Here is a 23642-nt window from a genome sequence, read left to right on the forward strand (position 1 = left end):
TAAAAAAAATTTTTTAAAAAGATGGAAATAAGCTTTTTTTTAAAATTTTTTTTAAGTGAAGCTAAAATCAGCAGACAAGTTTTACACGGCGAGTACCTTCAGAATATCCTTCAGCTTCACCACCTCTTCTCTTAGCTCATCTCGCTCGATTCGGATCGCATCTGTGTATTCTTTCTGTCGCTCTAAGGCCTGAGCGGCGTCCCCGAGTGGCAGAAGAGAGTGAAAAGCATAAAGGAAGTGAAGTTTCATGCAAAGAAGATGCTGAATTCATGTCAGTGAAAGTGATGAATGTGATTAAATAGAACTGCTGGATCTGGGCTCATCGGCCGTACCCCGATTTTTTTATCCTTCCACTCCACCGTCTCCTGCAGGTCAGATATTTCTCTAACAAAACCCTCCTGTTTCATACGCAGCTGGCGGATCTCCTAAACAGCAGGAGAAGGAAAGCAAAGTTGAGAGGAAAAATTAAGAGGCAGTGCAAGTGTTTACTGCGTGAGGAGAAGAGGAAGCTGTGAAATGAACCCCGACATGCAGCTTTACTCGGAGACAAACGGAGTAAACGGCAGCTGTTATTTTTGTTGTTGTAAATGTGAGTCTTTTTAACCTCCATTTCTGCCTTGCGCTTCACACTCATGTCGACACGCGTTCCCGCTGGGCGACAAACACTCACATTTAGCAGCTCTTCACTTTGTTTTAGCATCTCTTTCATTTCGTTGAACTGGAACTGAAGCACGCCGTGGGCATGCTTCTCTCGATCGTAGTCCTGCAGGGAACAAGACACACAAGTTTGACAACCAATAACTGAAAAAAAAAATTAAAAAAAATAAACTGACTCACTTTTTATTTTAAAATTATCACTCGCAAAAAACATACGACACACCAAACACAAGAACAGGAAAAACCGCGAGCTATGGTTAATTTACCGTAAAGTGTTTGTTTTATGACACTTCACAGATGAATATAGATTTAAACCATTCAACTATTCAACATACTGGATTGCTTCCTTCTACGTTCATGGTAGTTTTACTGTCAACACTGTACCTTGACTTTTTCCTCGTACTCCCGGCGCGACTCGGACAGCAGCTCTTCCAGCTCCATCAGGGAGTCTTTGAGGGTGTCCACCTGGTACATCAGGTTGTTTTTCTCGTTGTCCAGCTGGGCGTTGGACACCATGGCCTTACGGTACTTCTCCTCCACCTCCGCTAATGCATCCTAATGTAGCGGCACAGACAGAACACGACAATGTAACAGGTGTCAGCTCAGATATGAGCTGCTCTAATGATACGGACACGCCGGTGTGCGTTTGTAATAAAGGATGGACGCAGCTGGCGGAGGCTCCAGACAGGTGAACGTATACATGTCGTGCAACTGTAAACGCAGGAAAGTGGAAATCTGAATATAGACAGACATGCACACATCAAAAGGAAGAAAGACAGCGACATGCAAATGAGACTTAGACAGATAATAAGTTTGCATTTTTAGAGAAAAACTAAAAAACAAAGGGGAAATGAATGAGAAACGATGCCTGACAAAAGGACTGCAGTACTACTGTACATGTATGTCAGTATTTTCTGTTCAGTCTATTGCTCCTGTGCTACTTGGGTAAGTTAACAGTGATAGCGTGCAGGACAAAATAAAAACACCATCACCGGGAAACCCGTTAGTTAAGAGTCTGGACTCTGTGGTTCTGGTCTCAGGTTGATACCTTGGCTTCTTTAAGGTTCTGCGTGTACTTGGTTTCCACATCTTGAATCTGATCCTTCAGCTCATGAATCTCCTGGTGAAGAGCGCAGCAGCGGTGATCAGAGAAGCACGGTGGGACAGCAACAGTGCAGGTGAAGCAGAGAGTTTGGTGACCGAACAATGGGCACAGTGAGAGAAGGGTTTTTGTAGAAAGAAACGAAAATGGCATGAGCAACGCAAAGAGCTGCACAGAAGAACTTATTTTCAAGAAGTCTCATCTTAAATCAGAGGGAGTCTTTTGCCATACTTATTTGATGGTATAAATAAAGCTCGCCAGACTGCTCTGTGCTTCTTGTAGCATATTATCGAGTTCACAGTTGCTTAAAAATATTGTTTATTCTTCTTGAAATGGAGCAAAATTGCTTTATTTCACTTGAAAATTTGGAATTAAAACAAAAAATTATTTAGGAGATGATAATATCTGTGTATCGCTTAAACTCATTTATCTTTCTTGGTACTGAGCCGCAGCAGGAATAGTAAAAATATAACATAATATAATATAACATAACATAACATAACATGTAAAATGTAATAAAAAACACTCTTACAGTAGAAAAACATTTTGAATTTGTGTTGTTTATAAACCTTCATTAAATAACTTAAACAAATAGTGATTAATGTAAACAAATATTTAATATATGACTTTTGTTTGGGAGGTAATTTCCCATTTTCAAAACAAAACGTAGCCTCAAATACATAATCAACAACTGTTAATTCTACAGTAAATGTCGTGCACTTTAATGTGAGTGGTTAATATGACTGACTCAGCTGAGTTTATTCTTTTGGTGCCCAAAAGAATTCCTCTTTTCATGCTAATTTTAATCTTTCAAACTCTCTGTATGGGCATTACAGTAACGACACTTCCTGCTTGGTTGTTGTTTGATTGTTTTGCCACCAGTCCTGTTTGTTAGGTTGTGTCGTTACTGTAATGCCCATACAGAGAGTTTGAAAGATTACACAGCTTCATCTGTCCGCAGGACGTTACCTTGATTTCTCGTATGGAGCTCTCAGCGTCGACGGTTATAGCCGTCTCTCCGCTCCCTCTCCGGGAGGATGTCCCGCCTATAGAGGTGAGGGTTCCTGCTGTTAAGGCAGAAGCTGCCCGAGATCCCTGACAAAGAGAAAACAATATATATATAGTTAAAATCCCTCTTTAAATAAATATATTCCAACATTTTCCAGTCATTATTCCCAGAGAATAAAAAGGCAGCTTAAGGTGACGTGACTTTCTCACCTTCTCAAGATAATCTTTGTCCTCCACCTGTTGAGACAAATAAAAAACAGTCAGAGAAAGCAGAGGCTGATGTGGAGGTCACGAGCCCGAGAGGACGAACTGACGGAGAAGGGAGGAAGTGCCACCATCGCCACGACAACCAGAGCAGCACCGACCGGTAGATTTACCGTCAGACTTTCTATTACAAAGGCAACAGACCAAGCAAAACTTCAAAGCAATCCAATCTGCTTTTTACATTTGTAACACCATGCCAATATTTTTATGAGTAACGCCAAAAAAAAAAAAAATCTTCCAGGAAGTCCATTCAACAACAAATATCTGTTTAAGAAAACACTTCAAACTGTTAGATGCCACACACTTACAAAACACAAGACAAGCTGGTAGTCTCCACGTTAGGTCAACACACACATTAACCTCCGACACCAACCCGGGGAACAATCAGCCCTCCTCGTTGGGTAAAGTGCACAAAAACAGGACTAGTGGCAAAACAATCAAACAACAACCAAGCAGGAAGTGAGCTCACATCACGGCCTCGGCCTCCTGCAGGTGCAAAGCGACTCACATCAGGAAAGTCAGGAATAGTAACATCGTCCAGGTCCCTGGGGAGGCCGCTGCTGCCAGCCGTGCTCCTCAAATAACTGGCAACAGAGCCGCAGTTGTCCTACATCGGCCACCAGGGGGCGACACACGACAAAAGAGAAGCCAAACAGAGGACGACGACAGTGATGTCAAAATAAAAAAAGAAATAATGATTGAGGAAGCTGGCAAAATAAATAAAGATGTTGAGACAGAAGAAAAGTATTTAAAAACCGTCTTTAGTGCTATAAAGGAGAAAAGGTTGATTCATTTTTACTCTTAAATGTGATCTTCCCCTGCTGAAGAGCTCAGATATTTAACTTGTACTTTCTATTTGCTCAGAAAAAGAAGAATACCTGCAGTAGTTGCATGTATGATATATAAAAGGAACAACCTGACTATAAACAAGAATTTATATAAGCAGATAATTTAGGTGCGGTGACTTTTAAAATACCTCTGGAATAGAATAGAATAGAATAGAATAGAATAAAATAGAATAGAATAGAATAGAATAGAAAGCCTTTATTGTCATTGTATATAATACAATGAAACTGGTCAGTGCAGTTTTAAATGATAGATAATTATAAAAGATTAAAAAAAACTGACAAAAAGATGACACATCCTATAAATATAAAAACATAAAAAAATGTAGATAAAAAATATATTTAGATTTAGATTGAAGTTTTCTGCTGTAGTAAAATGCTTCATAAACTCGCTTATAAATCTCTGCACACCTAAATATATAAAAGAATGATATTTTAGGAGTGTTTTTGTGACTGATAAGCGTCAGTGAAAGCTTTCTCTGCTGCTGACAGTTGGCTCGGATCAGAAACTGAACAGCAGCTCATCCAAAACGCAGTGAACTGCTCTGATGACCACAGGCTGCGAACCTTACTTACTTTTACTTATTTCAGATATTTAAGGGATTTTCTTGACCTCTGCTACTTGCAGGGAGTTCAGCTTTAATCTGTGATTTACTGACATGACATTCTAAACATACAGCGCTGTACAGGTTCACCAGGAAATACCTGCTTCTACTCTCCACACAGAGAAAGTGATGCCAACTATGTGTCACTCAAGCGCCCAGAACTGATTCCTCAGTATGATTCACTGTGTCAAACAGTGAATCATCCACTAAATGTCTAACTCTAAGTGCCGTTAAGTTGATTCATTATGTGGCACCAAAGCATCACGTAGCCTTTACGTTCAAGTCTTGTACACACGTGACATGCGGGCTGATTTATCCTAAACCCGAGTGTTTGGGGAGGGAGCGCTCACCACGGGGCTGGCGCGGGCTGAACTGGCCCTGCTGGAGGCTCTGGAGCCGGAGCTGCGATAACTAGTGAACTGTAAAGGCTGCAGAGAAAAAACACGTTAAGTTAAGTTATATTTCTGACACACACACACACACACACACACACACACACACACACACACACACACACACACACACACACACACGTCAGTGATATTCCTATGATTGTTATGTGCAGACTGCCTGATTCAAAACGAGTCTTTTTCTCTTCGGAAAACCAGCAGGAGGTTTTTGGGCGCTCATGCGGCTGTGAGTGAAGAATCGCAGGTGTCCGTTAACAGTGAGTGGAAGGTACAGTGGGTAAAAGGTGAGCTGGAAATGAAGGGAAACAACCCTACGATAGAGCTGCTGGGAGATCTGACCTGTAGAACTACCAAAAGGGACGCGATGGGGGAAGAGAGAAGGACGTTCGCATGATGATGGTTCATAATTGATAACGCAAAAAGGAGGTACGTGTTTTTTTTCTCCAAGTGTTTGTCTATGTCTCGCTGTCTGGAGTTTGTCTGTATACGGACCTGGTAGCCATTGAAAGTTGAACCTGGGTTTCTGGAGGAGGACAGACCATTGAGGCTGTACAAGTCAGAGGAAGCATAAGAGGCCTGAAGTGAGGAGAGAGGAAGAAGGAAGTGACGGTGACGAGGTCGGAGGAAGAGGGAGACGAAGGCGGAAAACAGAACAAGAGGTTCAGGAACCACATGTTGAAAGAGTCACACAACTTTTTATAAAAAAGTCCGAGTTGCACCTTTAAACAACGTTGTCTCAGAAGTGCAGCAGTGAGTGAGGAGCAGTGCAACTATAACTGTATATATGTGGAGCAAAACACAAACACATGCTCAAACAAATTAAACTAGTACTTCAGGATGTTTTCATAGTAATACATTTTCATTTTTGTACCGTTTTAACCCATAACTATGCTTTCAGGGACTTTCTCAGTCACAAATTTTACATTATCACCTCATCACAATTAGTTTGCATAATTATTAGAATCGTTTCCATTCATCTGTATAAAAACAGCTTCATGAAACTGGTAGAAACGTCATATTCTCATCACTATGTCCACATTATTTGACTGGTGCTTTTTTAATGACATCGTGTCATTGCATTGGTTTTTATGTTTTTGCGGTTTATCTTACAGTCATAGCTTTACTGTATAATACTACTGTGCCCCTGGATTTTATAGCTTGTCTGATTTTATAGTTTGTTTTATGACTTGTTTTTACGTGAAGCACTTTGTAAAGTTCAGAAAAGTGCTATAAAAATAACAATTGTATATTTATACTTTAATAGTGGCATAAAATGAACAGGAAAAGACAATTCAATCGTTAATCAGCATTACTTTGATGACAATTGACCGTCGACAACATTTTCATGATGGTGTCAGCCCTAATAGTGCACAGATGTTCATTTCTAGCAGTCATGAGTGGAGCTTGTTTTTAGTACAATGAAGAACAACAGCAATCCACATGCTTTCCAAAATGTAATAAAGAAAAGACTGTTGTGTGGAGAGACCCAGAGTCTCACAACCAGAGATTCAGTACAGCAAAGATACAAAAAAAACATGCACCCATCAGAAACTGTTCAGCAACACACATTAAAACCCCCTCGGAGGTCATAAGCAGCTGATAATACGACTCATTTTGTTCAACTTTAGAAGGCGTTTAGTGCTTCGACAACAAACGGTTTGTGGTGCGGCGCCACCCACCGGCTGCAGGTCTAATCTGGAGGCTCGAGACACCCGGTTGTCGTCACTCAGTCTGGAGCTCTGAGAGGCGGGAAGCACAGGTCAGAGCATCAAAACACGCCGGTACGAAACCTGAACATCACCCGGTTCAACTTAAGGGCACAACGTAGGCTGTTATATTGAGATGTTGCTGTTATAGTTTGGCGATAAAGACATTATAAAGGTAACTTTTGATAAATGATCATCAGTAATGTGAATAAAGGCAAATAACAGAACAGCTAAAAGAAGTTTCCCGAAAATTACATCACTTTACTGGAATACAATATGCAAAACCTAAGTTGATATCTCGTCTCGCATTATGATATTGATATAATATTGATGCATTTTCCAGCCCTAATCTTTTAATATGAAAGTTAATGATATAAATGTTAGATATAAACTACCATATTCCTTAATAAAAAGTTTGATGTAACCCTTGTTGCAAAGGCTGAAACTATAAGGTACAATATGGGAGGCTGTCAGTTGGTAGACTGGGTTGCACACTAATTGGAAGGTTGGTGGTTCGATCCCCAGCTCCTCCTGTCCACATGCCTAAGTGTCCTTGAGCAAGACACTGAACCCTAAGTTGCTCCCGTGTTGCAAGTCGCTTTGGATAAAAGCGTCAGCTAAATGAAATGTAATGTAATGTAACAATAATGTTTGCCATGTAAAAATTGAGTGAAAAAAATGTTCACTATTTATTCGTTTAGATGTTGTAATGTAGTGCGGATTCCTTTTTTGCTTTTCCAATTCTTTCGTCTTGATTTTTCTATGGATTACTGGTCTTCAAAAATTAAATTAGAGCTTTTGTTTTGGTTGATTAAATAATTTTGTACAAACCAGTGTAGAGCAGAAAAGGGAATTTTGAAATTTAGTACTCATGAAGACAAAGCAGTCTCTTCAGATTCTACTAGCAGACTATTATAATAATTAGAACATGTTCCTCTCTGCTTCCTGCACCATGGCAACATATGATATCCTGTTTCAGCCTGCCCACAGTCACAGTCAAACAACCTTCACTCTCTGCAGTTCGCCCCGAAAACAACGGTGTCGACAGACCCTCAACAAAAAGCATGCTCAAAACTGTTTTGGAGAAAACGCCTGAAGCTGTTGGTTAATATTGATCGGAGGTGGCCGACACGCACCGTCAGGTCGAGCCTGGAGGAGCGAGATGCTCTGCTTTCATCACTGAGTCTTGAGCTCTGACAGCACGAGAGAAAGGAGAGTCATTAAAGATGGGACGCGGCTTCTTTCTAAATTCTCCTTCTGCAGGTGGTTTCATGCTGTTAATGAATCAGTCGGACACACAGCTACTAACCCTGCTGGACACGACGCTGTAATCGTCGTCACAGCCGTTCCTCTGCGAACAAAGAACAAGAATGAGAGGATGCCTTTTCCGTGTCGGACATCGAGTCTGAGCGTTTACATACGTCTCTGTCTTTGTGCTTATGTTTCTTCTTTTTCTTTGACTTCTTATGTAAAGAGGAGCCCTTAGTGGGAGACAAAGAGACAGGGAAGTGTAAAACCAGGCAGGTCGGACAAATCTGTTCTCACCTCAAAACCAGAGAGGCCGAGCAACCCAAACACAACACAGCCCACGCATGCACGACGGACTCTTCACGGCGCACAGACCAAAAACTGATCCGGCTAATTTAAACCCACTACGCCAGATCTCCAGCAGAATGATCCGTACGAAGACTGAAAGCACAGGAAAAAACAGCACTCGACACTGAGAGACATAACAGAGCCTGAAATAGAGCAGACTGTGTTTTGGTTGGAGAAACACTTTAATACAAAATGTTCTTTTCATTGAAATCTGACTGATTCTCAGGTTGATAACGTTTCTTCACAACAGAAGAAACAAGCACACGGCCGAACACAAACACCAGACACGGATTAGTCCACATGCACGTATTGTTTTCCTACATCTTGCAGCACTTTATTTTAAGCACCTTAGTCACAAATTTTCCATCTCAATGACAAATTACAAACCATAAAAGGCCCAAGGTTTTCTTGCATCTTGCTTCTAGGGCATAGAAGATAAAACTCAATGTGTTTTACAACTGAAATTCATTTAATTCTTATGTTTGGTTCACAATTATACTTTCTATTTTAAAGGGAAATGTAAGATGCGACTGGTGTTCCTACTTCGTACAGCTGTTAGTGAAAAAAAACAAAACAATTCATTCACAACAAATCTTCAACAAGCGGGGTTAGAAATCCCTCCACGCTGTGTGTCGACCCTTACCCCTCCACCATAAGCCCCGACGGCATCAACATCCGACTGTGCAAAAGATACAACAACATCAGCACCAAAAACGTTCTGCCCACACTGACAGCAGCGTATTCAGTTGAGGTCGGTCTTTGAGTCAAAAAAGTAAAAAGTTGAGTGATGACAACTGAAAGGGAGTCGTTTTTTGTTTTTGTTTTGTTTTTTTCACATACTGACCCTGACGCTGCCCCGGCTTCCCACTGACATCCGCTCATCTTCGTCTGAGAGCTGCGTGAGAGGACGAGAGAATGAAATGGATGGTTAGGGGGACACAAATGTTTGGTTGACGTCAACAACGGCCTCGAGCTGCAAAGAGCTGTGTAGTTCCAGCGGCTCGCTCAAGTTTCCAAGTTGAGATCATTTAAACACAAAAAAAATATTAAAACAACAACAAACGACATCTAAAACTTTTCTTCAGCGCTTTGCAGTGCTGCACATTATCAAATAAAAACTATAAATATTCAAAGAACGTTGGAGTCTGTTGGCCTGGAGATCAAATGCTAGCCACTAATAACGGCCGGGTAAAAAAGAAATGTAATGCAATGCAAATAATTATGTTTTCAGTTTAGATATTTTTACTTATAAACTTGATTTTTGATTGCAGCGAGAAATTTGCTCTCAAAATTTTTTTTTTTTTTTTTTTTGCCTGCATAATAAAGACACAAAAATACCTTCATAAATGAAGGCCTCTCTCCTCGACTCAGGGAAATATTGACCACCTTTTCAACATTTGCTTTATACAAGTTTTCGATGTAGCTATTTTAATGGCATCGTGCTGCTGGTTTTAGCAACCTGAATCAACATTAAATACCGTTTTGCTCCCTGCTGTGGTCTTCCAGGATTTACATTTTCAAGTAATCGGATATTTCCCGACTGACAGACGACAGGATTACGGAGGGAAACGTGTGAGGAGATTGAAACAGATGGGAGGGCTACAAACCGTTTGGATCCGTGAAGAACGTGAGTACCTCTCACTGTCCTCCTGGAAGAGGGAGGGGAGGAGGAGGAGGAGGAGCAGGAGCAGGAGGAGGAGGATGGAGAAAAGAAGGGATGAAGGGTGTGAAGGAGAAGAGAGGTCAGAGGTCAACGAGACAGATGGATGAGGAAGAAAAAGCTGTCGCTCGAGGTACTAAATGACGTTAGAGGTCAGTCTGATGTCATGCTGTCCAGCCTGAACTAATAAAGATCTGTTATTTTCATGTCATTTCAGGTGTGATAATGAGCACATGTACGTGTTAGGGATGGCTTCAGACAGCCAGGTGTATTTTGGATGATTCCTGTATTCGTCAAGCTCCGCAGCCTTTGAACGAATCTTTGATCCGTAACCTCTCTTTGATGATGTCTTTTGCCTCTTTGCTTCCTGAAATATTTGTCTGCAGTCCTTCATGTTGAAGTCAGAACATTTCTGATAACTTGAGAAGGACATAAGCTCTGCTTCAGCCTACCGCTGGTGTTGAACCGTATTTAATAGCCCATCGCATTCTTTGATCTGCAGCAGAGCAACAATAATTTAAATTTAGTGCATCATTGATGCAGAAAAATCGGGGATTCGGTTTGTTGACATTTCCTCTGTGATGAGGTGGATTGTTGTCGTTTTTACTTTTGCTACTACAGATTGTAGCTGCAACAAAAACGGAGTAAAAATAAAAGCAGAACATGCTTCATTAAACATGTCTTCATTCCACCAAACAAACCACATAAAAAGTTTGAATAAATAAATAAATCGAACACCATCGTATGGAGAGTGTGTTAACTTTGTTGTGCAGGACTCGACACCACATGAGGGAAAACTGTTGAATAAATCACCTGCTTTGTGGTTCATTTGAATCCATACGTTAAACCAAGACACTAACAAATCAAATCAAATTTTTATGACCTAAGAATTACCCATTATGCCTTTAAAACCACGACAGTCCACCAGGAATCCAGCCAACACACCACTGACACACACAGTTAGCATCAACAACATGCAAAGACTGTCCAAACTTATTGCTGCTTATTATTATTTCATTATTGATGACACCAAACTGCAGCATAAAGTCTTATCACCTCTTGCAGGGTAAGTAAATGAGTTAAAACACATCATGGTTAGTTGCACCAGGTATCGTCATTGCTGTGCTGAACCTCTCTAATGATCAGCTACAATTCAAACTAAGTGGAGAATTCAACAGTAAATCACATGCAGTGTCACACCATTGGGGCAGATGGTCATGCTGATTCGAAGCCAAACAGGCACCCTGGTCCTTTGAATAAGTGGATTATCATTAATGGCCGAGCTTTGATCCATTATAATCTGTCATTTGTAAGAAAAAAAAGGCTCGACAGGAATTATGTGGAATTCAAACGCAGACTGGGCAGACCGTAAAATCCTCCAACGAACAGAAATAAAAGCTCGTACAGAGGCAAAGCAGCACACAACGTGTGTTTTTAGTGTCACAGCACAGAAACTGTACCATCCATTGTTCAATATCTCCCCATTTGTTGTCCACCCGGTCGTCTACTTTGGTGTTCAAGCCGTAGTATTTCTAAGGAGAGACGAGAAACGAGGGCAAGACAAAACAGGTAACCAGGTCCATCAATATGAAGCACACGCCGGGCTGTTCAATGAAACTACTTCAAACTAATAATGTCCGAGGTAGAGATGAGGATGAGGAAGAGGAGGCCTACCTTCTGCACCTGAAAGATCTACAGCGATGAAGAGGGCAGGGGAGAACGATTGGAAGATAACAAACATGGAAACAGAGAGAAAGGAAATCAGCCTAAAAAGTGATGACGTGTGATGGCGACAGGAAAGAGACAGCGTGCAGAAAAAAACAGTCAGGAATGTGACAGACTGAGAGCAACTGACCCAGGAACACAAGTTCACTGTAGATTTACAGATCTATGAGACTGGGCTGTCTGGATTTTCCCATGGTTCTTTAAGGCTGGTGTCCCTGGCACAAAGCTGTAGTATCACTTTCAGACAGGCTGGTGTCCCATGATCTGAGACATGTGACAGACACCTGGCCTCGGACAGACCCCGGCACAGACCCTGGCTTTCGGAACCAAAATCAGTGGGTGGTTTTAATCTACCATGTTCTTCAAAACAAGAAATACAGGCTGCTGAGGAACAGGAGGAGCCAGAGACATCGAGTATGAATCATAATAGTTCTCTTAAACTGTCCAGTTATGGAAGTTTGTGGAAGCGAGTGGTGAATCTGACTCAATCTGATTGGAAACCTGAGGATACTGCGTCCCGCCCACAGATAGCTGTAACCTGACTTCAGCACAGGCCTGTCAATCAAACAGACACGCCCACAAAAACACTGATTTTTAAACCTTTTCCTAATTAATGACGGGACTAGTTTTAGATGGACCACCAGAAAACTAATAAGATGGAGTAGTTTAGCTAACAACACTGAAATATCTCGGAGAAATGTTGTTGACTTGGAAACCTATGAGAGTACTTGAATGGGAGTCTTTGGAGCCGACCTCTAGAGGCCCCCAGTGGTATTGCAGCTTAAGGCATTTACGCATTGGCCTCTTTTTCAGACCTGGAAGCTACATCCACTTTTATATACAGTCAATGGTCTGATCCGGAACCAGCTGTGTTACGGACCAATCAGTGTCTTGCGAGCTCCATACTGACCGCTACAGGTGGGTTTTAGGTGTGACAGTAGCGAGAAGCAACCGTTTAATTGAAAACAATGTAGATCTGATTGGCTGAAGTTAGCCTGTTAGCCCAGTGGTGACAGACCGATGGTTCACCTGCAGAGTATTTTTTTTTTTACATCACCTGCCCTTTTCCAAACAGTTTCCAGTCTGACTTGTCAGACCGTGCTGTGTAACAAACCATCTGGTGCGTCATCATGTCAGTAAAAATAAAGCTGCAGCCAGCAGCTGGTTATCTTAGCCTTAGCATCAAGACTGGAAACAGGAGGGAAACTGCCCACCTGGTTACAGTCAAAAGGTTACAAAATCTGCTTTCCAGCACAAACTCAGTATATTACAGATTAAATCTTGATTGTTTGTTCTGCACAAAAAACAAAGTTTAACTTGTGGTTTTAAAGGGGTTTACTTGCTGCTGGACTATTTTTCGCTTGGCCACCACGTAGTCAGCCGAGACTCCGTTTACTTCACCACCCCAAAGCTACAGTACATTTTACACAGTAAAATGTTCAAATAAAAGTTAGTTTTTTCCCCCGGCTGCATCACTACATCAAATTCTCGCAACCTTTCAAAGGATAAGCGGGTACAGCTAATAATAGGGTATTTTTTTCGGTGTCTTTTTTGCCAGTAATTATAAGGAACGTTTAGTGGGGTTACTCAAAGGACTGAGACTCTCTACTTTCCCACAACAGCTCAGTCTGAGGTTCTGGTTGTAAGGAATCAAACCAGACAGTCCTGTGACTATTTCAATGTGTGTTTCATGTGGCCGGTGTGTGCGCCGTCACATGTGGGCAATTTTTGTCTATAAAAGTGGAACGTTTGAGGAGATTACAGCCCGATTAAAGATGTTTATCCAACACACGCCCTCCAACACACGCCCTCCAACACACGCCCTCCAACACACGCCTCCAACACACGCCTCCAACACACGCCCTCCAACACACGCCCTCCAACACACGCCCTCCAACACACGCCTCCAACACACGCCCTCCAACACACGCCCTCCAACACACGCCCTCCAACACATGCCCTCCAACACACGCCCTCCAACACACGCCCTCCAACACACGCCTCCAACACACGCCCTCCAACACACGCCCTCCAACACACGCCCTCCAACACACGCCCTCCAACCAGGGAACTCAGGGAACCGTTGAACTTTCCACCCCATCGCTCCAGTGCTATAATCCAGATTTACTACCGTTTCCCTCGTCTGCGTGTTCTGGCGATCAGAAATCAATCTGCGGAAGACCTCTCTTCGTCCGCTGCTTCAGTTTAGCAGCAACAGCACTTTGAGGTAATCAACGGAGAACAAGCTCTTCCCCTTGCTTAATTTATAGCTCTGCTGAAATAAAGAGTCACTATACTAAAACATTTGCTGACTAGACATGAAAATAAAGTCAGCCTAAATTCCAAGGAGGTGAAATTGCCTTGCAAAGGTCAGATTTATTCATGAACACATCTTGCCATAAATGGTACGGAGTGCATGGAAGCTCTGATGCATTATTACCGTTGTCAGTGCAGTGATGACCACATTTTCCATAACTTCCTTTGTTTTGAACATTAGAAACTTGACCCGCTTCTCCATCTACCTACGAGCTCTGACTTTTTAACTCTGCACTGACCACAAGTTCTCTTTTTACCAACAGAAATGAGAGAATTGAGCACAACGTGGCACAAATATGACCAATGCACAGACTATTAACTGACTGGTGGTATCTTGTCCGCTTACTTATCTCTCATTATGTGTCTGGACACTGTATTAGCGAATGAGCCCGGCACCCGTCATAAGCTCATTCATCAAACCAGTTACACAATCAGCCTACATGTTTTGTGCCCGTTTTGTTCGACTCACCGCGCTCACCTTCTGAACCGGAGGGGTTCTCGGGCGCACGGAGAGGGTGGCCCTCAGCCCCCTCCCCGACAGCCGACGCCCGGCCGTCCTGCCGCCCTCAGGGAACCAGGAAAGGTCGCATCCTTGAGCAGTCAGCAGGTAGCACCGCGGGCGGTCATGTAGACGGAACAACGCTGAGAGTTGAGCTCAGGGCAACGCAGGCAGCCGCTCGCTTCTCATCCGCTGCTACAAAGCTTTTGCGAATAATCCACTCCTAAATTCTGTCTGCAGTGTGCGAGGAAACATCCAGAAGTCCCGAAGGTGGCTGTGAACGCAGCGACCCATCGCTCATGTCAACGATACGGCAACGACAACAACAACCGTTACGCTGCAGACTGGAACAGGGAGCGTAACCCGCTAAGCTACTTTAGAACTGGGCTAAAAGGTTTAAGGGACACACATATCCTGACCAGACTCAGCTTAACAATGACCACTAATCCAGACCGTATGACTGGCCAGTGTGAGTGTGTGTGAGTATGTGGGAGTGCGCACAAGGCTGCTGTATTTTTCACAACCTGTGTTTTGATAGCTGAATAATTGAGTGTTGCTAGATTAATGATTATCTGAGGATACCTTAATGGGAAAAGGGGTTGTTATAATGACAAGCAATAAAGCTCCTTTATAAAATAGATTAGAGGGATGTGAAGTAGCCATTTTTAAAGGGCGAGGGTAGAAGCGTAGGCCACCGAGATTATACATGTTATAAGATAACAGAAATTTGTCAATTCTCCAACTTCTTCCAAGATAACTGGGGTAAAGTGGCCATTATGAGCAACATTTTAGTTGTAACACTGCTTTATCGGTATTTGATTTACAGTATATTTGCAATAATGCAGCAAAATATGAAGTTTATCAACTGAATTTCCAGACATTTACTCTAAATCAACATCATATCATCACAAAAAGTGTCATATTGTGATGGATGTAAGGCTGCAACAAACAACTACTTTAAGTAACTCATTCTGCAAATCATTTTTCTTGATTAGTCATTTGGTCGAAGTTTGTCTGACCTACATTTCAAAATATAAAAATATAAAATTTGCTATTACATAATTTACTATAACATAAAGCAAAGATCATCACACCATTAAGATAAAACTGTGGAAAGTTTGAATGTTTTGCTTTATAAGTAACTTAAATGATTAATTGATTGTTAAAACTATTGCTAATTATCATTTTTTATTATTGATCTATGTCCATTGACGCCGATCAGAGTGCATAAACTTTTTTTTCCTAACCCTAAAAACAAGGAACATCGTATGAGACAAAAGAGGGCCGACTCGAGTATGTTGAGGGAGATCTTTGTCCGTGGCCACCTGGGTTACATGTAATTACAGGCTCGGGGGCTCTGAACTTCAAAACAAGCTCTGGACAAAGGAACCAGGAAACTTTTAGGAGTTCAGTTTCGACAGGTGAAAGGCAGACTGTGTTTGTGTGTTCGGGATTACTACAAGCTAAGAATAGTGAGCTAGGAAAAGCAGGACTCCCCCTGGTACAGATGATAGGTGCTAAAACTGGGGAAAGAAAAACTCAAGTAACACACCACCGACCTGCAGTCCAAACACACACTCTTCACCTGTTTCAACACCAATCAGAAGTGCTGATGTCTAACACTGAAGCTGAAGGCGCTGAGGGTTCCATCAAAATGTTGTCTTTGGTCCTTGTACTTACTGTACGTTTGATGTCTAACTGTTGCACTACATATTGGTGGAGTGGGACATACAAAATTAAAAAACAACACGGCTTTTACGCGGCCAAAATGTTGCAGTCCCTTCCTATTAAGGCCTAGTAATTTTTGGAGGAAGTTACAGTTATACTATGTGTTTAAGAGGCAAAGCTTAACAAAAAGAACCACAATAAATAAACATTCTAGGTTACATTTCTATCTATACTCAAAAATGTTCCTTCAAACATATATTACATATAACAGGATGTAAACAACAGTTGTATTCTTCTTTGGAAGCACTAAATGTAAGGCTTATGAATCATATAGTATAGTAAGAGGTGTTAAAGTGCTCCTCATTGTCTGCTGTGAAGAGCTCTAATTAAATGTGTAACTTGCAAAGTTTCCATTAAAAGTGTTGGAAAGATTGTTTTTCAGTTCGGCCTGGAGATTAACTGGAACAGGTTCAAACCCTTCTTGAAGGAGTAATTAGTGAGGCTCTCTGAGGACTTCCTGCTCATTACTGTATGAACCCTCACTGCGGGATGCTGCACTGTAAAAAAACAAAAAAACATCCACATTTATTTCGGCCATCGGACCTAATTTTTAACTCTTTGATGTTTCCCAAACCAATGAAACCTTAAACGAGGGGTTCACTTACTTCCTACACATTGTATATGTGAAAACACTGTACAAACACAAATCTTTAAACATTACTGGCTATATATTCAACGTGTTTGTATTGTTTTACGCAGAATTTCATGTTAAACTGGCCTGTATGAAAAAACATAATCATTCAAGATTCAGAGTCTTTGTTAGTTTGGGTTTTGGAAATGATCTTTTTACATTACTATTTATTTAAATGAAATCCACAGGATGCACTGGGGTAACAAACAACATTATTTCATAGAACTGAAGGACGTGACTGTTGTAGTGAAAGTTTCTAGATTCTGCGTCTCCCGACACTCGCATATTACAGACCACACGACCTTCTCCTGGAACTCGTATAAAACTTGGACTTTCGTAATGATGACCAGGCAAGAAGAAACCTACGAAACATCTTGTGTCACTGCAAGCATTTGTCTATCCTCAATGAGTTTGAGGATAGACAGGATAGATCCTGTGACCTTTAACCCACAGGATCAAAGAGTCACAGCTTAAGAGCACAAAGAAATGTTGACAGGACATGCTTTAGGTCTGTGCTGAAAGTGTAGTGCCAACGACACTGCTGAAATCCTCTTGTTGTTTTGGCCAATGCATTGTTAAGCCACGTGGTAGACAATAGCATCTATAGTGGGAAAAATATACTGAACTTTGCATCCAATAATGTTGAGAACTTTATGTTTGGTGTAAAAAGGGAAATTCTTCCATTTAAAATGCATCCGAATTAACAAGACATCCACTTTTGACAACATATGCCACAGCCTTTTGATATGTAATAATGGGCTTTACAGTTACCCATAAGGTGCCTCCTTATAATGGTGTATTGTGACTTGTATACCTCTTTCTGTTGTCGCTCCAGCTCCTTCATGCGGATCTCCCTGGCCTCTGCTCTGGCTGCCCTCTTCGCTGCAAGCTTGGCCTCGGCCTGAAGAAAGAAATAGAAACACAGAGAGAGAAAATAAAATAAAAAAAGAGAAGTGAGACAACGGCAGACTTAGTTGGGCTCCATTGGCAGACATCTATAAAAGCTGAACACGCTGTGACCGGAGGTGCCATTCCTCAACAGAGTCCGTGAGAAATTTCTGACACATTGTTGTGAAGTAGTGCTACATGACTCGGGATTAAATTCGATTCACTAATTTATATTTTAAAATTGAGGTCACAATTCACTGAAGATTTTTTTTTTCAATATTTATATTTATTAGCTTTCATTTACCTGATACAGTAGACGACTAAAAATGTAATGGTGCCTGATAGGATATAAAGTATTCTAGTAAAATATGAATTATATAAATATTGAGATTAATCAAGGTAACCTTGTAAATTCCGTATCAATCATGTCAATAAAATGCTGCTACCGAGTCTAATAAAACACTGATGACTCAAAATGTATAAAAACTACAGACGTCAGATCATTTATCATCATTGATGAACCTGTCAGAGACGATAACATCGTATTTAAACAGCAGGCCAATCTTTACAATGTCTGTAGTTTTCCCTGCAGCTGTGCGCGGTCCTGTGAGGTGCATGCAGTTCTCAGCGGGCGGGCACAACCTGGCAGGATACCTGCATATCGACTCTGGACAACAGAAAAGGAACACTTTGTTTTAAGCTTAATGAATCCCTAAAGGTAAACACAACCAGCTTCAGTCTCTTGTCTCTTATTTGACGTTTAAAACCAGTATTTTTCTGAGGGTTGCGTTTGTGTCGGTGTCTCTCGCTCTGTTTACTCTGCTGCTCAGATCCACTGTTCTGCATCACGGTGTTACGCATTGTTGTCATTTGATGAGCAAGAAAGTGGGAGTGTTTGTTTTGATGCGGCCGATGACTTCAATGAAAATGCGACAATCGTTGTCATTTAAAAATTAGATCGAAAAAGTAAAATATTGCTCAACGTTGGAGATTTTGTACGCACTTGGATAGCTGAAAGTGGATTATTTTGAATATTGTTACCTTTGTCTGTTTTCACATGGTCGTTTACTTTTCAAAACACAATTCCAAGTTGAATCTAGATCGGGATTTTATTAGGATCAATTTAACAGCCCTATTTGGAGGCGATACATCGGTAATAGTAAAGTCATTTAATTGAAGATTCAAACCACAGGTGGGGATTTGGGTTACCAGCACTTTATAAACACAGAATATCAAGTATCATTTAAACTGTGAATAGATCTTGTGGACCGCTTTTAGAAGTCCACAATCTTGTGAGAATCTCGAGACCCATGCGGGCATCCCTTCGCAACAGTGTGTGAATGTGTGCATATATTTACATTTCTGTATTTGAGGAACTTGCCTTTGCTCCACTTAGCACTCAGGCCACGACCAGGGCCTTTTCCTTAAAAGGACCTCTCTCAGAGTGTGTACTGTCTGTGTGTGCAGTGCAGAAGTGTGTGTAAGCATTTCCTTCCTCTAACTTTGTGGTAGGCACAGTGAGGCTGCAGCCTCTAGGCGGGGAGACTGTAATGACTCCCACCACTGCACTAATGCATTTCCCCTGATGTCAGTCACCATGACTGAGTAACAGGAAAACACAAAGAAATGAGGCGGTTTCAAAGAAAAGTATGTTCACACACATACAAGATTAAGAAACTTCAGTTCATGACTCAGTTAGTCATGCTTGCATTTATTTAAAAGCTTCATCACCAAAAACAACAAAGTAAAACATGTCAAAGTCTGTATCACCTTGGAAACAACTCTCTTTTTGAGATACCTCATGTACCTCTTCCAATTCAGAGAAAACATATCAAATAACAGAAATAAGTCTGTGCATGTCTCTACCCAACTTCACCTCCATTCATACATCTGTATGACACTTTGTCCGTATTTTCACATTTTATTTTTACCCAAAGAGCAGCTAAACCAAGGCTAAAATTGTACAACACTTTTATGGCCTTACAATAATTAGTTTAACGAATTATTGTGATTAAGACGACATCATACAAAGTAGTACCATCGTCTTAGACAACACCCAGGGATGTCTCTGGACATTTTGGTGACCTCGGTGTTGTCTGATGGCAAGGTAAAGTGGAGAACACTTTCTAAATATAATGGAAACATAAACTCAATCCACAAGAGTCCATAGCTTAGTTTCTGTGCCGCTGCAGTTGCCTGGTTCTCCTGAACTTGGGACGTGCTGACCTCCATCTACTGCAGGTAATACACACAAGCACACTTCAAACAATACGAACTATGGTTATAAAGCAATGAAGCCTGGAGATTTATTTAAACAATGACCATCTGCTTGGAACTGTATGTAGGATTTAGGGCAGAAATGGAATATAATATTCATAACTCACACTGTTTTCTTCAGTGTACAATCACCTGAAACTAAGGATCACGTGTTTTGTATTACTTTAGAATGATTTTCAAATAGTCGTTGAAATATAAAAAGGTCAATTAGTTTACGTGTCCATTGTTCTTCCTAATTTCCCTGGTTTTTACCGGCGCCTGGTTATAACGCCTTACTCCTATCACCAGGTGGTGGTAATCCAACTAAAAGCTGTTTGCCAGCTGCCATTAAACAACAAAGAGAACAAGAACATGTTGCTACCAGAATTGAAACGTTTTGCAGGTAAAACTGTGTGGTGCTGAGAGATTAGACGCCACGGTGCAAACTGAAAAAAAAACATGCCGAGTATAGTCGATAATTAATGAAATAGTTTCGAATTTCGAACAGTGTTTCTTCCTTGAAACACCCTTCCCTACTTCATACAGAGCCCTCCATGTTTCTACAGCATCACAGAGTGGACAAACCAAACAAGCATTATGGGGCTCTTGAGAGCTCTTGAGAGCTCTTGAGCGCCGACAGTAGCGGCAAGTTGTCTCACATGGCTGGGAGGAAATGGGGAGCCGAGCGGTATTCACCTGGTAGTAATCGGCAACCTCCCAACTAGATTCCACGACATTCTAGACACTTTAATATGACTTAGAGATGGAGAAATGGGCAATGGAGGCCTAAAATGTTGGAACAGCAGGTTTGTTTCTGCATCAGTAGAGCTGGTCTTTGCCGTGTGGGGAATTGTGTGTGCACTAAGAATCTTCTGCAACACATCCCAGGACAATAAAAAAAAAGAAAGAAAAAAAATAGTCCAGAGTAAAATCTTTTAAACACAAGCAACATTACTTTAGACACCTCAGAGTACAACATTATATTCCACCTGAAGCCCCAAAAAGCTCTACAAAACAACTGGTGTTCCAGAAAATAGCTCTTCCTGGTGGCTCCCTGCCTAAGTGGTATTTCCTCCATGTCAATGATTGCTCATTGTCCTTAGGATTCTCAACATTTCTGCCTGTGGCATTCAGACATGAAAAAAACCTTCAAAATAACAGTGTATCTGATGTAACTGCACTTAATCATACGCTCTTAAAACACATTTGATCTTCTTTGACTTCAGGGGTGACAGATTTGCAGTGTCAGAGGAATAATATTACGTCGGCCTCTTTGGCCTCCAGCAACATAAATACAGCTCTTGAAAACCTCCATTACCATCACTTCTTCGCTCTGAAGAAGACTGAGCACTGGTACTTACTTGCTCCATGTAAAAACAAGCTGGAGGGTAGAGAGCTTTTACTCATACAGCCACTAGTTTGTTATGAAGCTAAGCTACTGAAAAACATCAAGTCCATCACTGTACGAAACTGAAACCCTGCATCATCTGTGTTTCCACAAGTTGTACCTGAGTATGTTATCTTAGATGCATCTAACTAGGCCAAAAGACAGACTCCTTTACAGCTATTTATACCGACCTACATGGACTATATCAAAACTGTTCTAATTCAGCACAGTTTCAACGGGGTGACTGCCCTCCTGAGAGAAAATGAGCCAGTTCGTCGCAACAAAATTGGGATGCTCCGACAAGATTTACAACTTGGACATACAGCGGGTTGTGAACAGAGCCTTACAGTCAAATATATTTGGTATACAAGATTTTAATTTTTCATTACAAAAGTGGCTTCCATCAATATAGTCAACAGGAATCTAAAAATTCCCAACTTTCGACAAACAAAACCTTTCATATCGAATTTTGTAATGCTTCAATCACATTCAAATGTTTCACACAGTGGCTTACATTTCCCAACCCTAAACTGTACATTGAAAATACTGAAGTGAATACACAGGTCATATTTATTGGCCTGGCTTCTGTCAATATGATCCCTTGTGTCTATTGACAGTCTCTGGAGTCCTCAAGTACCGCCAGACCTAAATGCCAGCCTGATCTGATTGTCTCCAGCGAGCTGGATTCCCACGCCCTTCATGCCAGTCTTCAGCAACCAAAATGGACGGGTATTTTAATGACCACGAGTGCTGACAGGCGGGACAAAGAGAGCACACAGAAATAACTCTGATTTCTGACCAAGTAGAGGTTTAACTGCGTTTAAAAAAGAGGTGGGACGGCTAAAGTGAATTCACACACACAGTTTGCATTTCATCCAGTTGAGGGTGATGATTAATAGCTGGGTTAAGAAGAAAAAAAGAAAAAAAGAAGCATGTTTCCTCTTTGCAAAACCTTAAAAACTGCCCAGATGTAGCCTGAAAGGGAGTGGCTGCAAAAAGGCTCAGCTCATTCTGGACATGAGTCAACTGAACGGAGCAGAAACGGGTAAATCAAGCCGTTGTTTCCAAACTCTGACGAAGTCTTGCCAAAGCATGATTCAACATATGCTCAGAGAAACGTACAAACCATAAATGTTTAACCAGCCTTCGGGAATAGATTAGACATACAACTAATGTCACTCTTTTTAGAAGTTGAACAGGGCTGAAGCACAGTAGTGTATAATTATTTTTTCAATCGATCGTTTTTCAATAGATTTAAATGGTCAAATTCCTATTATTTTAGGTTAAGTACTTTATTGATATTTCATGATAATGACAACCTAAAAAGTTTTACATTTTTAAAGAAAAAAAAAATCATCTAATTTAAGCACCAAAGCTCCTTCTTGACTTTTGAAGTGGTACACTGACAACTCAATCTCACCTCAAAGTCTATATTTCATCGAGTTGTCTTTATTAGCTGGTGGAAGTTGCTCAGTTGTCGTGGAGATGGATCGGCTGACCTGCAAGTCAGTGGTTGTAGCAGCAGTAAAATATTGACTGTCTTAAGTCAAGCATGAAAGATTTGGGACTTTTTTAGTTACCGGAGCAAAGTCCTTCAGCTTTTAAAGACTGCGCTGAAATCTTTATAAAATTTAAATATAGGCTAATATTGTCAAATCTCTCAACTTTCTAATTTAAATTATTGTTAACTGATATCAGTCTTACAGACACATGAAAGAGTTGACCAATCAATACATCGCATATCAATATATGTCAACAAAAGGCATGGATGGACAGAGATCTCCCATAAACTGATGACAACCTCAGACAATAATAAATCAGTCTCACCTCCTCAAATAATCAGCAAGGATTTTGTTCTTTATCTTGAATAAATCTGGTATTCTGTTGATAATCTATATTTACAGTCATTATATTACAGTGACAAAATGTATCTGCTTTTTACCTATTTTCAGTGTAGTCCTGCATTTCTTGATGCCGTACCGGCTTGTTAAAAACACAGTAGTTGGAGGCCAAGTGCTCCATCTTAATGGCCCTGTCCCCATTTCCTCAAACACTCCAAGATACATTCAGTCGCCAATTTATGACATACACCGGTACAATCGACTGCAATCTAACACAGCTGCCATGTCATCAAGTACACTTGTGTGATGCCTGTAGTGTTTTTGTTTACACTATCATTGGAGGGCTAATTATATAGTCTAGCATTGAGGTCTTAATTAGTAGATGTACTTGACTGAATTACAATATTCGACCCTTCTCCCTAAACGTATATTTGAAGGAGAAAACAATCACTAAATCTATATCATGTTGTTCAGTACAACATCACCTCTGACTGACAAAGCTCCATTCTTAACAATAA

The 23642-nt window shown here is 41.0% G+C and overlaps 1 protein-coding gene across 13 annotated transcripts in view; it reads right to left on the bottom strand.

Annotated features, from left to right (window-relative positions):
- Positions 1–23642, bottom strand: part of lrrfip1a (leucine rich repeat (in FLII) interacting protein 1a) — a 42914-nt gene that overhangs the window by 7394 nt on the left and 11878 nt on the right. For 2 of the 13 annotated variants that reach the window (XM_069154949.1, XM_069154937.1), the window contains exons 2-21: positions 17567–17653; positions 11528–11545; positions 11314–11385; positions 9801–9842; positions 9038–9088; positions 8837–8872; positions 8019–8078; positions 7907–7948; positions 7734–7790; positions 6571–6630; positions 5384–5467; positions 4832–4909; positions 3501–3638; positions 2978–3004; positions 2729–2854; positions 1706–1777; positions 1042–1212; positions 671–763; positions 333–425; positions 97–189 (exon numbers count right to left, since the gene is read on the bottom strand). In XM_069154949.1, coding sequence (XP_069011050.1) covers positions 97–189; positions 333–425; positions 671–763; positions 1042–1212; positions 1706–1777; positions 2729–2854; positions 2978–3004; positions 3501–3638; positions 4832–4909; positions 5384–5467; positions 6571–6630; positions 7734–7790; positions 7907–7948; positions 8019–8078; positions 8837–8872; positions 9038–9088; positions 9801–9842; positions 11314–11385; positions 11528–11545; positions 17567–17653 — 1500 coding nt within the window. The other 11 variants (XM_069154950.1, XM_069154939.1, XM_069154938.1 and 8 more) reach the window with 10 other exon arrangements.

The sequence above is a fragment of the Embiotoca jacksoni genome, unplaced genomic scaffold (genome assembly GCF_022577435.1).
Source record: "Embiotoca jacksoni isolate LCO1_2020_lvr unplaced genomic scaffold, fEmbJac1.0.p SCAF_2, whole genome shotgun sequence".
NCBI lineage: Eukaryota > Metazoa > Chordata > Actinopteri > Embiotocidae > Embiotoca > Embiotoca jacksoni.